Source organism: Chanodichthys erythropterus, chromosome 4, assembly GCF_024489055.1.
Source record: "Chanodichthys erythropterus isolate Z2021 chromosome 4, ASM2448905v1, whole genome shotgun sequence".
In the NCBI taxonomy this organism is placed as follows: Eukaryota; Metazoa; Chordata; class Actinopteri; order Cypriniformes; family Xenocyprididae; genus Chanodichthys; species Chanodichthys erythropterus.
The window spans coordinates 1,725,479-1,742,274 of record NC_090224.1 but is presented as its reverse complement, the minus strand read 5'-3'; the positions used below and the strand labels follow the sequence as shown (position 1 = coordinate 1,742,274).

The 16,796-nt window shown below is 35.0% G+C and overlaps 1 protein-coding gene across 1 annotated transcript; it reads left to right on the top strand.

The window, feature by feature from the left end:
• Positions 1–146: 146 nt before the first annotated feature.
• snapc1a (small nuclear RNA activating complex, polypeptide 1a) lies at positions 147–13,815 on the top strand. Its single transcript, XM_067383530.1, is given in 12 exon segments — positions 147–452; positions 534–672; positions 7,774–7,933; positions 8,034–8,174; positions 8,269–8,370; positions 8,454–8,594; positions 8,719–8,766; positions 8,873–8,935; positions 12,764–12,896; positions 13,001–13,060; positions 13,167–13,235; positions 13,769–13,815. Coding segments are annotated over 12 exon segments (1,113 nt in total). The 5' UTR covers positions 147–442.
• The last annotated feature ends 2,981 nt before the right edge of the window (positions 13,816–16,796 follow it).

Sequence of the window (16,796 nt, the reverse complement as noted above, 5' to 3'; positions counted from 1 at the left end):
TTGACATAATGATTTTTATACTGTACAAACTGTATATTCTATCCCCTACTCGAACAAGTTCCTGGAGCTCCCCCCAGCGCTGCACAGTTTACATGTCTCCAAACACACCTGATTCAGGTCAGCTGATTGGTCGGAACGTGGTTGAGAACCAACCCTACCCCTAAACAACACTCACAGCATTTTTACATAAAAAAACAAAACAAAAAAACAACATAATTCATTATGATTTATAAGCCGTTTTCCAAATGGGTAGGGAACTTATTTTTTTATCCCACAATCACAACAGCAGGTACTTGAAAGCCATCTTCAGCTACAATATAGAGCCCACAGCGTCAACTGCTCGGTTGTTAAATCAACGCGCGCGCACACAGGTGCACTCACCTAATCACAATTCAAAGTGTGATAGAGCACTGTAAACTGAAAAGTTCGAGGACGTGAGCTGATGGCGCAGAGTAAGTTACTGTAAAGATGATTTCAGATATGTTTGCTGATATCAGTGCTGGGTTCTCATGTGAATGTGTGTGGTTGGGTAGAGAAACAGTGCGAGTACTACTGGGCGCCTTTCAAACGCGACTGCGAGGAGCTTCTGGGCCGCTTCCAGCAAACCGAGACGGTTCGGTATGAGGAGTTTGCTGCTATCTGGAGGAAGATGGACTTCTCTAGTGTGTTTTTGTAAGTCACACATTTACAGCGTTGCACTACGACATTTTTTGTACTTCTCGTTAATAGTTAGTGGTTTTACAGAGAATTAAATGGATTTTTTTTGCGTATAAATATCAGCTTATCGGTGATTAAGGCTCACTTTATGTCATCTCCATGTAGAGAACTCTTTTATTATTCAACTATGCCAAGGTAAATTCAATTTCCAATTCCAGGGCACCTTTAATTTATTCACTGCATGGAATCCTAAGGTCATCCGTACATGTTTTAAAATGTTTGTCACACTTAAAGCAATATGTAAGATTTTTTTTTTTCAGTAAAATATCCCCCCCCCCCCCAAAAAAAAAAAAAACACTAGGCCAGTGTTATATATTTTTTTCTATGGAAGTAAAATAATAACAAATGTTTTTGAAATAAAAAGCTTGTTGAATTGCACTATTTGAAAAAAATATGCATTACATTAGCTGTACTTGCATTTAGATGCACTGTATTTTTAAGGCTTGCATTTTTATGGGCTGAAATTCAACATGGTCGTATATTTAGGCTGTGAATATTTCAATTAAAAATATTTCACACACATTTTCATTATTAAAAATTCAATAATTCATATTCACCTTTTAGATTTCACTTCCAAAATATTCATTCATGTTTAAAAATACAACCTATAAAATTCAACTAGCAATTTTCAGTCCATTTTATTTCGCTTTACAAATTCGCTTCCACAAATTCAGTGGCTCAAATTCGGCAGAAAATTCAACATTTCACATCCGGGAACTGCAGGAAGAGCAGTAGAGTGCCGATGCATCATCTCTATCTGCTGTTGGTCTTCTTCACCAGCAGGTGTCGCTAGTGGCTGTTTAGGACGAGATCACGGCTAGTAAGTCATCATTCATTCATAAAAACAGATTTACAGAATTAGAGCAAGCGGTAAGTGAATGTGTGATGATTATCAGGGCCAGTATAAATGCAGAAAAGCTGATAAAGACACAAAAGCTGCATTTATGTTTAATTCAGTGTATTTACGCTTACTTTCCCAGTGTAGCTACAGCTTTCTCTCCAGTGAACAAGATAACGTTATTGCCCGATGCTGGTGTACAGATCAAACGTTAAATCTGAGATAGACATATATTTCTCTCTGTTGTTTAGTTTCCTTAACTTTGTATCGCAGCGCTGTGTTGTAATACTAGGGCTTCCCTCATCCGTCATAGCTGCCATCAGGACATATAAACTCTTAACACAGCTTAATGGACTCGTACAGTGATATAAAAGACCAAACTCGCACCTCATTTGTGATGTAGGTTAGACTATATAGGCTCCAAGAAAGCAGATACTGGCATTAAGTTGATTTGACGCTGAACGTTTGATTATGATATTCGCAAATTTAGGGACTGTCTCTAAAGTTACAACATTATGTATTCACGTTTCTACCTTCAATAGCATTTAAAGAGAATGACTTAGTCACAAAACCAACTGTAAATTGTTCATCTAGGTGTCAGGTATAATGCAAACCTTTTAGATTTTTGATGTTTATTAAAATAAAAGGTAACACTTTATATTAAATAGTTGATATGAACGAACAATGAACTGCACTTCTACAGCACTTACTAATCTTTGTTAAAGTTAATTCCAGCATTTACTAATACATTATTAAAATCAAGAGTTGTATTTGTCAACTTTAGTTAATGCACAGTGAAGTAACATGAACAATGAACTGCTGTATTTTTATTAACGTTAACAAAGATTAACAAATACAACAACAAATGTGTTGCTCATGGATAGTTCACATTAGTTAATACATTATGAACCTTACTGTAAAGTGTTTCCAAATAAACTGTCAAGTAATATGTAAAGATTGCTATGTATTTCACTACTGTATTGGATCATACAAAAAAATGCCATAATTTAAAGCTCAATAGCATTTGATGAGAATGATTTACAATCACCAAAACTACCTGTGAAGTGTTCATCTATAGGTGCCAGGTCGAAGAGTGATGCACCCTTCTCTCTCTCTCTCTCTCTCACACACACACACACACACACACACACACACACACACACACACACACACACACACACACACACACACACACATATATTCAAACACACTCAACTCAAAGTACATGCACATATACTTTTTCTTTTTTTTACACATTCATCACACAATTAGTTCTACTTAGTTAATTTTATTTCTAAATTTAATTTAAAATTTGTATAAGCAGGATAATCTATGATCAGGTAAAATAAAAAATGAACAAAGTAAAAAAACAATTGTGTGATGAACGTGTAAAAAAAAAAAAGAAATAGAATATATGCATGTACTTTGAGTGGGGTGTGTTTGAATATGTATATGTGCATGTGTGTCTACAAGAGTTTGGTAGAAGGTAGAAACGTGAATACAGAATGTCGTAACTTTAGAGACGGTCCCTAAATTTGCGAATATCATAATCAAACGTTCAGCGTCAAATCAACTTAATGCCAGTATCTGCTTTCTTGGAGCCTATATAGTCTAACCTACATCACAAATGAGGTGCGAGTTTGGTCTTTTATATCACTGTACGAGTCCATTAAGCTGTGTTAAGAGTTTATATGTCCTGATGGCAGCTATGACGGATGAGGGAAGCCCTAGTATTACAACTCAGCGCTGCGATACAAAGTTAAGGAAACTAAACAACAGAGAGAAATATATGTCTATCTCAGATTTAACGTTTGATCTATACACCAGCATCGGGCAATAACGTTATCTTGTTCACTGTAGAGAAAACTGTAGCTACACAGGGAAAGTAAGCGTAAAGACACTGAATTAAACATAAATGCAGCTTTTGTGTCTTTATCAGCTTTTCTGCATTTATACTGGCACTGATAATCATCACACATTCACTTACCGCTTGCTCTAATTCTGTAAATCCGTTTTTATGAATGAATGATTTACTAGCGTTGCTTTGGTCTTCCTAAACAGCCGCTAGCGACACCTGCTGGTGAAGAAGACTAAAAGCAGATAGAGATGATGCATCGGCACTCTACTGCTCTTCCTGCAGTTCCCGGATGTGAAATGTTGAATTTTCTGCCGAATTTGAGCCACTGAATTTGTGGAAGCGAATTTGTAAAGTGAAATAAAATGGACTGAAAATTGCTAGTCGAATTTTATAGGTTGTATTTTTAAACAGAATAAATATCTTGGAAGTGAAATTTGAAATGTGAATATGAATTATTTAATTTTTGATAATGAAAATGTGTGTGAAATATTTTTAATTGAAATATTCACAGCTTAAATATACGACTGTGTTGAATTTCATCCCATAAAAATGCAAGCCTTAAAAATACAGTGCATCTAAATGCAAGTACAGCTAATGTAATGCATATTTTTTTTTCAGTTAGAGCAATTCAACAAGCTTTTTATTTCAAAAACATTTGGCATTAATTTACTTCCATATTTTTCCCTTCAGTACTTACAATATCCCAAATGTTTCCAACTATTTTTCCAACTATTGCGTCATACCCGCGTTACCCTCAGTTTAGTTTTTGTTTTGTATAAACCATGGAAACACCAAATACGCTTTAATATATTACACATTTTAATATACAACTGTTTTGATATATTTATAGACAGAAAACTAATTATTGTTATAAAGCTCAACACGTTAAATCTAATTTTATTTATTTTTTTTTTTTTTTTTTTTTTTTTTGCGAGTACCATGCTTTTAGCATGCCTCAGAGAAAAACACTATTTTGTGAAGTAGCTAACAGCATAATCAGATGCAGCTTTATGTTTAGTAACAGTGATACACAATTCTCTCCATCATACAATACGTTTTAAAATTAATTGCATGCCATTTATCAACACTAGCCATCCAATATTTAATATATTCTAAAATCGGTCTATCTTATTGCAGTGTGCAACAAGTGTTTCAGAGCATCCACCGAGAGAACGCACAGAGTAATGTTATAACATCTTTTTCAACACAATCAAATGTATCTAATATGATAAACAGAGCTGTGTTACCTCATACTCATGACCGGAAAAGCGGAAGCGGCACCGTCGACTGTGACACATAGCTGTGACATAATAAAAGTTCCGCTGCTCGCCAAGTGTGTTGCGCAATCGCTCCAGCGGCCTCGTTCAGCTCCCACAACACTTGGTCCTGCTCTGCTTCATACTACAGTAGCCTAATGTTAATAATCGCATCCATGAACATGATTTCTTCCCGAGTCCTATCCCTATTCATTTGCACCATCCGTTGAGGTGGAGACCACATGTTTTTTTGTTTGTTTGTTTTTTAATTAAACTTTTATTGTTTTAACGAATTACAATTACAGTCAGGGGGTACATTAAATAAACTTCATTAATAAACATAAAACAAATATATAAAGTAAACCAGACAAATTTAGGAAAAAAAAAGGAAATAAAAGTTAAATAATATGAAAATGTTTACAAATAGAAACACATTTTATAGCTTTCTTATATTTAAACAAAACACTGTATTTAAGTATTGATTTAATTCTGATTTCAAAATTAAAAACAAATGCTTATTTCCTTCAAATTTAGATTTATGAATGCAAAATTTAGCTAAAAGAAGCAGCAGATTAATTAAATAATATTCCTAATGATAACATTTGTTATAGGAAAAGAAACCAAATAAAACATTTTTAAAGCACAGTTCAAAGCTGGGCATGATGTGAGCCTTAATAAAAGAACAGAAATCTGACCACAAATGAACTAAAATAAGGACAACTCCAAAATAAATGATATAATGTAAACCACAAAATGTACAAAGTATTTCAATATCGAAATTAAATCTATTTACAAGATAGTATTTACAAGGGTAATATCTGTAAATAATTTTAAAATAAATTTCTTTGATTTTATTTGTGATTAAATATTTATGAGGAAGTTTCCAGATTTTACTCCACAACAGACCATCCACATAACCATTCCAAAATGATACAATAGCAGGACTGGAGACAATATCCCTTTGAAACAAAGCCCGAATGTAACGATTATTATTCTTAACAGAGGAAAGAGAGAAACAAATCCGACCAACTTCAGTATCAGCAGGATCCAACAAGGATGGAGAGAGTTGAGGAAAGGTATTTTTAAGAAGCATTTTTAGACCAGAGGGAACTGCATCCATGACCACAGCATAATCTTTCGGAGTGACTGGGACGTTATATTCAGAATAAGTTAACATAAGTCCTTCATGATTAAAAGTTGGCTAACAAGAACTATGTTATTATAAAAACAGTTTTCAGAAAATAAAGATTTTGATTTATATGTAATGTGCTTATTATTCCAAATAAAACACCTATTTGGAGAGAAACTGTGTTTATAGATTAAATTCCATGAAAGAAGCATCTGTTTGTGAAAATTAGTCAGTTTTAAGGGAATTTTGGTAATGCTGTAATCACAGAGCAAAAGGAATTGAAGACCACCAACCTGTGAAAAGATAAAGTGAGGTATAATATTCCAAATAGATGTTGGTTTTTTGAGGAATTGTTTAATCCAATTCACTTTGAATGTGTGATTAAGGGTAAAAAAAATGTTCTACAACATTTCTACAACTACAGGGAGTGCAGAATTATTAGGCAAGTTGATTTTCTGATCATATTTTTTTTCCAAGCACATTTTACCAATTCCAATCCACATCAATCTTAATAACTTCTATTAATATTGTTTTTAATCATTTATAAGTGATATATAATTGTTCATGAAGGCTGGAAATGAAGAATACCCTATATTCAGGTGTGCAGAATTATTAGGCAGGTTTTCTTTTACAGATAAAATGAGCCAAAAAAGAGATTTAACTCAGACTGAAAAGTCAAAAATTATTAAATACTCATGAGAAGGACGCAATACTAATGTAATACTAGAAATTGCAAAGTTAAAGCATGACCATTGGACAGTGAAATGCTCATTGGGTCAGCTGGGTCATACAAAAACAGCTGGAGAAGAAAAGACACGTTAACTGCAAAATAATTAAGAATTAAGGTGAAGAATTAAGTGTGAAACCATCAGGAACCCTTTAGTCTCCAGCGTCACCATTTCCCAGTACTGAAACCTACCTGGAGTCTTCAGAAGTGTGAGGTGTCAGGATCTCAGAGACTTTTTAGGATTCTTCACCTAACCTAAATGACCCGCTCTTAATAAGAATCACAAGCTGAAGTGTTATAAAATACATGAAGACTGGGTTTTTATAGGCCTTATAGACAGACAGCTTGAGAGTGACTCCTGAAGGACCAGCACCACATCCTCTTGTACCACTGTTTGAAGAATTTAGCTTCCAGAATCTGGCAGTAAGTTTTGGAAGATCATTTAGTCCATCTCTGCAAGATGGACATTTCAGGATAAGAGATGGACTAAAAACTGTCTTTGGACAAAAACATTGCATGCGGCGCCTGTGGAGTGTGGAAAGTTACTGGAGCGCGCAGCTGCGCTCGTCTCTCACAAGGAACGTCACGGCAGTGATTGACAAGCCAGAGGGCCAATCGTTTACGCGATGATCACGTAAATGATTGGCTGATGTTTTTAAGGCTCTACCTCTTGCACAGATGATGTATATTAATATTATTCCTTTCAGTGCACCTAATAAATAGTCTTTTATCAGTTAGTAAAGACGGTTTCAAGTAATATTGCAAAAATGTAAAAAACAAAACTTCCTCTTTAAAAAAAAAATCCTCTTTAGCACCTTTAAGTCAGGAAGCTGAATTCAAACACTGGATCAGTGTTAACGAACTCTTGACGTCAGTGAAGTCAGTTGTCATTGGTTCTTTTGTCTCATGACTGATCATAAGTGGTCAGAACTGATGACCCATATTTTAATGTGTGCAAGCACATTAAATTGGAAACCCAAATGAATAAATGTTTTCAAAATCAGAAAACCTGGAAAATTGTCACAGTCTATTTTTATAGGTCTTTTTTTTTTCCTTCCCATTTCTGCAGCTTGAAAGTTCCTGTTTCTATTCACATTCAAATCAGCCAAATCAGAAAAACAGATATAATGCAGTTTTTAAACATGAGAGTGAATAAGTGACTTTCATTTGTACTGTGTTCTCACATGTAATCAAGTAAATGTAAAACAAGTAATGTATTTCGGTCATTCTCCTGTTTTTTCCCATTAGTGGGACTCATTCCGACCATGAGAGCAGATCCTTCACGCGGCTCACTTTCACCATAGCCCACAGCTACATTCTGCCCCCATACAGCTTTCAAATTCGGGTGGGGGGTCTGTATATGATCTATGGCCTTTACAATACACAGCTTGTTTGGCCAAAGGAAAAGGTAATCCATGTCTAAATTATAAGACCGATGATTCAGCATTACCTGTAAATTTTTTCTGAATATGAGAAACTTATAAGTTGATTATCTGTCTTTTACTCAGATCAGGATTGCTTTGAAGGACTGGTACGACGTGCAGAAGCTTATCACGCAGGCAAAAAGTTGCCAGCATCTGGATGTTGTTTACATCTTTAAAAGGCTTTTGTCGGCTAAAGCCTTTTGTTTCACTGCCATGCCCAAGAAGGTCAGCAGTTTCTTCCACTGCTTTTATGTTTTGGGTCATAGGGGTGTATCTTCCAACAGTGTTTGAAAACTTCCCAAATGTGACTGAATCGCAGCTGACATTTGAATCAAGTGATCGTGTTCAACATGATGTGAATGAAGAGTTTCGGGCCCGCAAGGACAGAGTGGCCGAACTTGCTTCCTTTGAAATGCTAGAAGTGGGTATTTAGTGTAGTGCGTGTTTTTATTGTAATACCAATACCAAACATTTGAAATTAATGAAGTATTTTTTGATATGCAGGAAATTGCAAACGTGCAAGGTCATTATGATAGATTGAAGAAATCATCAATGCCCACATCATCTGGAGTGACGCTGCTTAACCTGACGGATTTACTGCGGAAATGTACTTCTGAGTACCAGCAGTGGCAGGACAAAATCGTAGTGAGTTGGTGGACTTCTAATACTATGCATTGACTAGTTTTCATTTCTGAATGTCCTTCATGTTTTTTTTCAGTTCAGTTTATATAACTGTCTTACTTGTGTGCATCATTACATTTGTACTCAGGCTGCAAAGGATAAAGACTCTAAAAAGGAAACCACTCAGAAATCAGAGGCGAGTTAAACCCTGCTAAGAACTTTCCATAGTAAAGACCTTTCATATGGATAGAAAAAAAAGAGTCTGAATTTATGAAAAAGACTCTGTGGTGTTGTTTCTGCAGTCCTCCAGTAGAGCTGATCTGCTTGCCGCCATCAAGTCCAAATCATATGGTCATCTGTCAAAGGTTTGAGATTTTCTTGTTGCTACAAATGCTACTTTGCTTGTTCCTTCAGTTGAGGATATTACTCAAAAAACATTGCACCATTAATGTCATTGCTCAGTTTAAAGGGGTCATGAGTTTTTGTTTTTCACACTTTTTAAATGTCAGGGGCCTCATGTATAAAACTTTCCATAGATTTCATCCTAAAAGTGTGCGTACGCATAAAAGCCAGATTTTCCGTACTCACACAAGTTTTCAGAATTATAAAACCATGCGTACGCCAGAACCTGCGCAAAATTGCTTTTATAAAAATCAGTCAGCGGAAAATTGTGCGTACATGAAACTCCACTCCCTCTCCTCCCCAAAATATCCATATATGGAGCTTACAACACCTAGTTTTACTATGCATTGTCATTTGCATATCATTTCCATGCATATTCCCCTCCGTGTGACACCATGTTTAGCGGTACAAACATTAGGAAAATATAACTATAAATGCCATCATATTACATTGCTAAAAATAATTCACTATCCTTGTCTTGTTTTAGAAGAAAGTAAAATAAATTAAACTTGTAAAAAATACTGTTCAGAATATTTTCAGTTAGGAGTTATTCTCAATCTTTCCACTGGCCAAATAGTATTTTTAATTGTTTTAAAGCAGAACTAAGTAACTTTTTTAACCTTCATAAATAGTTTAAGTCCTTACGATGGTTAATTGACTTATAGTGTGTTTGAGGCGTGCGCTAACCCCCTCTGGCACGTCTACGTCAGAAAACGGCACTTGCAAGTTGAGCTTCGCTGACCCGACACAATCTCGCCTCATGTTCACGTTCACGCGAGAGTGACAAAATGCTTTACGATAATTCAAAAACAATGTATATATTATGACTTTATAAGACAATTTCGAAAATTACCCACCTCCATCGAGATTTCTTGTACTGTATTTGCTAAACTACTGCGCTGGCGAGTGTTGTAGTCGTTGTAGTCCAGAGCTGCGCTTGGAGTATTTATGACAGTGCGATTCACTGAAGGAACCTGTAGGGGGAGCTTCGCAAATCTTACTGATTTCCGCTTTAAACAAATCAAATTTAAGCAATTTTGCCTATAAAGTAAACACAGACAATATTTTAGGATGTTTATATAAACTTTTAATTGAAAAAGATAGACGGCCTTATTTTTGCATTGCAGTGACTCAGCGAGATAAATGTGCATATCTTACCATTACCTTCAAAATCTATCCTTCAAATACAGTTGCATTTTTCATAATATTGGGAAGACCATGAAATTGGTTATCTTTAGGCTACTGTCTGTCTGTGCACGACACCAGCAGCACACCTGACTCCTGAGTTCAGCAGAGGTTGTACAGTAGGTGTACAGTAGCTACTTGTCAGATGATCACTGAGCGACTCCTTCAGTGTCTGTCATTATGCCATTTTGTTGCTAAGCTATCTGCTTAGAATTAGTGTGCTTCATTGATCATTATTCGCGTAAAAATATTTCCTCAGAACATGAGTTTTGCTATTTAGAACACAATTTAAAGCTGAATTATGTTCACAAGATGTAATATAAGTCTAAGGTGTCCCCTGAATGTGTCTGTGAAGTTTCAGCTCAAAATAACCCATAGAAATTTTTTTAACTGCCTATATTTTGGGGCATCATTAAATATGCGCCGATTCAGGCTGTGGCCCCTTTAAATCCTCGCGCTCCCCACCGCTGAGCTCTCGACTATAATACAGTGCGTAAACTTCACACAGCTAATATAACCCTCAAATGGATCTTTACAAAATGTTCGTCATGCATGCTGCATGCACGCACTGGATCATGTGAGCATAGTATTTATTTGGATGTTTACATTTGATTCTGTATGAGTTTGAGGCTGTGCTCCGTGGCTAACGGCTAATGCTACACTGTTGGAGAGATTTATAAAGAATGAAGTTGTGTTTATGAATTATACAGACTGCAAGTGTTTAAAAATGAAAATGGCGACGGCTCTGTGAATATAGTAATAAATTATAGTAACTTTAACCACATTTAACAATACATTTTAGAAAGACAAATATCACTAAAAATATCATGTAATCATGGATCATGTCAGTTATTATTGCTCCATCTGCCATTTTTCGCTATTGTCTTTGCTTTCTTACCTAGTCTGATGATTCAGCTGTGCACATCCAGACATTAATACTGGTTGCCCTTGTCTAATGCCTTGAACATGGGCTGGCATATGCAAATATTGGGGTCGCACATATTAATGATCCCGACTGTTACGTAACAGTTGGTGTTATGTTGAGATTTGCCTGTTTTTCTGAGGTCTTTTAAACAAATGAAATTTACATAAGGAGGAGGAAATAATGGTGTTTGAGACTCACTGTATGTCATTTCCATGTACTGAACTCTTGTTATTCAATTATGCCAAGGTAAATTCAATTTTCAATTCTAAGGCACCTTTAAAACACAGCATGCCACAAGAAAGGTGTTCAAAAGCATCCGGGTCAAATATTTATATTTAAATTTATATAAAATGTTGTAACTTCTGGATAATGATTTCATGTAATTTCGGTGATTAACTCCATTAAAGAGAACCAGAATCAGAAATTAGAATCAGAAAGAGCTTTATTGTCAGGTATGTTTACACATACTAGGAATTTGTTTTAGTGACATGAAGCTCCACAGTGCAACAGAGTGACAGGGACAAGACAAGACACGGAAGATATAAAGAATAATATACAAATATAAAAGATAGACAAAGTGCAAAAAATATATAATATAGACAATTTGTATGTACAGGAGAGTGACATTTAATCTAAACGTGGAAATGCTTAAATGGAATACAGTTTAAATGCATTCTTATCTGGTTACCTCATTACTTTGCTCACTCCAGTAAAAGTTTTATTTTAGTTTATTTTTTATAAATCCCGATATGTGCGTGGAAAATTGAGTACGCACATTTCAGTGCCTTTTTTGTGTGTATGCAACATACATCAGGCCCTTGGACTTGAAACAAGATGGTGTGCTCTGTCCATCATTCACAAGAGCGATATTGCTGTCAAGGTTAAAGGGTTACTTCACCCAAAAATGAAAACTGTCATTTATTACTCACCCTCATGTCATTCTACACCCGTAAAACCTTTGTTCATATTCAGAACTCAAATTAAAATATTTTTCATAAAGTCTGATGGCTCAGTGAGGCCTGCATTGCCAGCAAGACAATTAACACTTTCAGTGCCCAGAAAGCTACTAAAGACATATTTAAAACAGTTCATGTGACTACAGTGGTTCAACCTTAATATTATGAAGAGACAAGAATACTTTTTGTGTGCCAAAAAAACTAAATAATGACTTTATTCAACAATATCTAGTGATGAGCGATTTCAAAACACTGCTTCATGAAGCTTTGAAGCTTTACGGATCTTTTGTTTCAAATCAGTGGTTCGGAGTGTGTATCAAACTGCCAAAGTAATGTGATTCTCTGTTGTAAGTGTTTCGAAATGGCAATAGTTCACCACTGGGGGGCGTGACTTTGGCACTTTGAACCACTGATTCGAAAAAAATATCTTAATTTGAGTTTCGAATATGAACAAAGGTCTTAGGGGTGTGGTGAGTAATTAATGACAGAAGTTTTTTTTCTTTTTCTTTTTTTACAACCTCCAGACACAATATAAAGATCTAAAAAAAAAATGAATTTCATGACTCTGTTAAGATCACTTTTGGGATACAAATATATATTTATCATCTGTATGTTTTTATTTCTATCTATGGATGTACAGTCAACTCTGGGGAAAAACTCATGTTGTAGAAAGAAAATGGTTAGTTTTTTTTTCTCTTCACATGACTTTGGCACATGGTTTAAAGGGGACAAAATCTAGGCGCCACAGAAAGGTTAAGATGGCAACATCATGCTCTGAAACTGATGAAGCCCTGTTTAGTCGTAAAAGGAGACCCCCATCCCTCAAGACCAGAACCTATCAAAACTTTGGCAAACCAGGTCAGTACTGGCTAAGGCACTCTTTTAGACATAAAATATATTTTGATAACAATGGTAGTTCAAATTTTGGGTCAGAAGTTGATGTTCACTTTTGTCTGAAAAAGGGGAGCCAGAACAGATACAGGATTGGCTTCTGAGTGTGATGGAGGAAGACAAGAATGCATGTAAGTGTAATTTCAATAAATGGAACATTTTACTGGGATACATTTAAATTGTGTAATATATAATATAATATAATATAATATAATAATATTTATTTATCTCTTTCAGTGAAACGCAAAGACCGGAGAAGATTCAAGTGGTGAAATGACCATATTGCACTGGACAAAGTCATTATGTGTCAGTTAAACTGCACAATATCCACAGTGTTTTATTTGAATGAATTGTTTTATTCATATGAATACTTGAAGGCTAAAGCATCTTATTTCTTTTGTTTTGGTTTGCACAAAAAATTAACTAAAATATATATAATAAAGAGATCTTGCCGTCCTCCTATTGCATTTCTGGTATGATTCAGCTTACAAATCTCCTGCTTTCTTGCTTAGCTGGATGCATTGTTCATATTGGGAAAACACAAGTGTTTGTTAAAATGAAATTTAGCAAATTTAGGTGAGCGTTTATATTTTCAAAAAGGCTTGATGTTATTCATGATGCTAAATTGCTTTGGCCAGATCATTTTAAATTAAAAACAAAACAAAAAACAAAACAAAAGCTAAGGCCACCAGTAAATGAACAGCTGTCATGAACCAATAGTATCCAGCTGCAGACCTGCAGCACCAGCAGGGAAGTCTCCCTCTAGTGGAGAAATGTTCAACGTCATTTTTTATTTTTTTTTTCTCTTGATGCATCTTTGACACCACTCTTTTACACAGTGGCCACAAGAGTGACACAGCCTATGATAGTCCCACAGGGTAAATGAAACGCTTCAGTTAGGGGAACCCTTTTATCTAACCACAAAGATCCCTCTGTGTCTGGTGTGCTTCACTTTGTCATACCACTATCTGAATCCAGTCTTGGTTTAGTGCTGCTCTTTGTGAGCTCTGTCATGTCTACTTAAACCCATGAGGTGCAGTTTTACCAGTGTCATCAGAACCGCACATATCCTCGAGATGCGTACACAAGAAACATTATTTACTAAATGAAGAATCTGACTAATTCTGCATATCAATCTAAAAACCTTTTCACAAATTTGACCTGCAAGTAGTTACAGCAATGTAATCAGATTCTCCAGTTGTTTTGTCCACATTTTCTATTCCCTTTAAGATAATAATTGATCATTAAATTCATAATTATTATAAGGCGTTTCATGAGCCAGATTAACCTATTTAATCATTAACTATAAGGTTGAACTCATTTTTTTAAATGCTATTTTGTTTATGCACTAGTTCCTTGCCTTTGGTTCCCTACATTATTACAGGAAAGCGGCACAGTAATCACATGATGTTTTCAAGAAGTTTTATGTGTGTAAACATCTGAAGCACATGCCCAGAAAGTGCGAATAACCTAATTGAGGTCACGTCGTCTTGCACTTGAATGAACAAATTCACACATAATTATATCATAATGACCGTAAAGGTGAGTATTCTTGTGAAACATAAGCTATTTTTCCATCAAAAGTTGTGAATTTAATTGTGCACAAATTTGGAATAGCCTATCGCATAACATTTGCAAATAAAGCAGCGTTTCTATCCAGTGAGTCAAAGAGAACAAAATCACTTCCTGAAAAAACTGGCACTAAATATCACTAAGACAAATGGAAGTTGCTACAGTAGAAGCGACTGTATATAATAATTATCATATATATTAAAATTACTTGCATGCAGACGAACCGCAATAAACGCTGTCATGTTATCTTGCATTCAGATGCCTGGTGTTTGTGAACTCATTCATGTGAAGTGCTTCTGGGAGGGAATTATACTGAACCACTTTAACAACAGACTTTGCTCAGGCATTACAGAATGACCAAAACAGCATTTCAGTCCAAGATCAGTCCACTGGTTGGTCCAGCTATGCCGTTCCATCGCAGTGTCAAGTATTTTTTGATTCGCATCAAGGAATTTAATTGGTAAAATTGTTTCCATCTTAGTTTACATGCATGTTTTCATATCGCATAAAAAAATGATCTGATCTGCCTACGTTTTTTATACATTTTTTGAATTTTTCCATCTTACATTATTTTATGCAATATCCCAAAATGCGCATAAAAATAGGTGGATGGAAACAGCTGTAAGTCGGTTATGTCAGTCTTAAGAATGTAAACAGTTGAGAAAAAGAACATGTGTAACGGTATGTTGGACACGTGCAGCTCTTAAAGTGACAGCAGCCTAATAAACCTACTGCTGTCTTTGCTCATGTTCATCTAACAACAAAAGACAAAAAGAAAATCACCCATTGCTCTTGACTGAATAATTTTTGTAACTTTGGTTAGGATTAATCTATATTTATTAATTTATACAGTGAAGACTATACATTTTTATTTCACATTTGATTACTTTATTTAAAGGGTTAGTTCACCCAAAAATGAAAATGTCATTTATTACTCACCCTCATGTAGTTCCACACCCTTAAGACCTTTGTTAATCTTCAGAACACAAATTAAGATATTTTAGTTGAAATCCGATGGCTCAGCTAGGCCTGCATAGCCAGCAATGACATTTCCTCCCTCAAGATCCATAAATGTACTAAAAACATATTTAAATCTGTTCATGTGAGTACAGTAGTTCAATATTAATATTATAAAGCAAGAATATTTTTTGTGCACCAAAAAAAAAAAAAAAAAAAAAACACAAAGTGATGGCCGATTTCAAAACACTGCTTCATGAAGCTTCATGGCGTTATGAATCTTTTGTTTCGAATCAGCGGTTCGGAGCGCCAAAGTCACATGATTTGCGCAGTTTGGCGGTTTGACACGCGATCTGAATCATGATTCGACACAAAAGATTCATAACACTCCGAAGATTAATGAAGCAGTGTTTTGAAATCGGCCATCACTATATAAATTATTTAGTTTTTTTTGGCGCACCAAAAATATTCTCGTCGCTTTAGACAATATTTTAATATTAATATTGAACCACTGTACTCACATGAACTGATTTAAATATGTTTTTAGTACCTTTATGGATCTTGAGAGAGGAAATGTCATTTCTGGCTATGGAGGCCTCATGGAGCCATCGGATTTCAACAGAAATATCTTAATTTGTGTTCCGAAGATGAACAAAGGTCTTACGGGTGTGGAAAGACATGAGGGTGAGTGACATTATTTTCATTTTTTGGGTAATTTAATTTCTGTACCTGAAAATTATGTTTCACTGGTATCTAAAAATTATGTTTCACTGGTATCTAAAAATTATGTTTCACTGGTATCTAAAAATTATGTTTCACTGGTATCTAAAAATTTTATTTTAAAAGCTGGGCCAGTAGAAAAAGTGTTGGAGCAGCTCAAATATTCACTCTGCTATTAAAAAATATATATTACAGAATGAACAGTGAAATTAATTCTACTACAATACAATAATTAGGTGTGAAAATAACTGAAGGAAATGTCAATTTGCTAAATGAATTAAGCCAACTAATTTGAGTCATATTCTTTGTTTCTTTACCCAATATTTGAAAAAATTACAAATTCATTGAGTATCGATAGGTATATTCATTGCAAGTATTGGTGTAATATTTTGGCAATAATAAAAATATAGTCCTATAAGAAAATACTCATTTGAAAATTGTGAGAGATTTCATTAGCCAAATTTACTCATTTCCTTTGTTGAAATATTTCTCTTTTTTTATGCTATATCCCTGTTCTGTTTATGGAAAACAATAATGATATTTACAAAAAAAAAAAAAAAAAAATTATTCTTCCCTCGGGGGGCGCTTGACTGCTTACAAAGCCGAAAACTCAAAGGC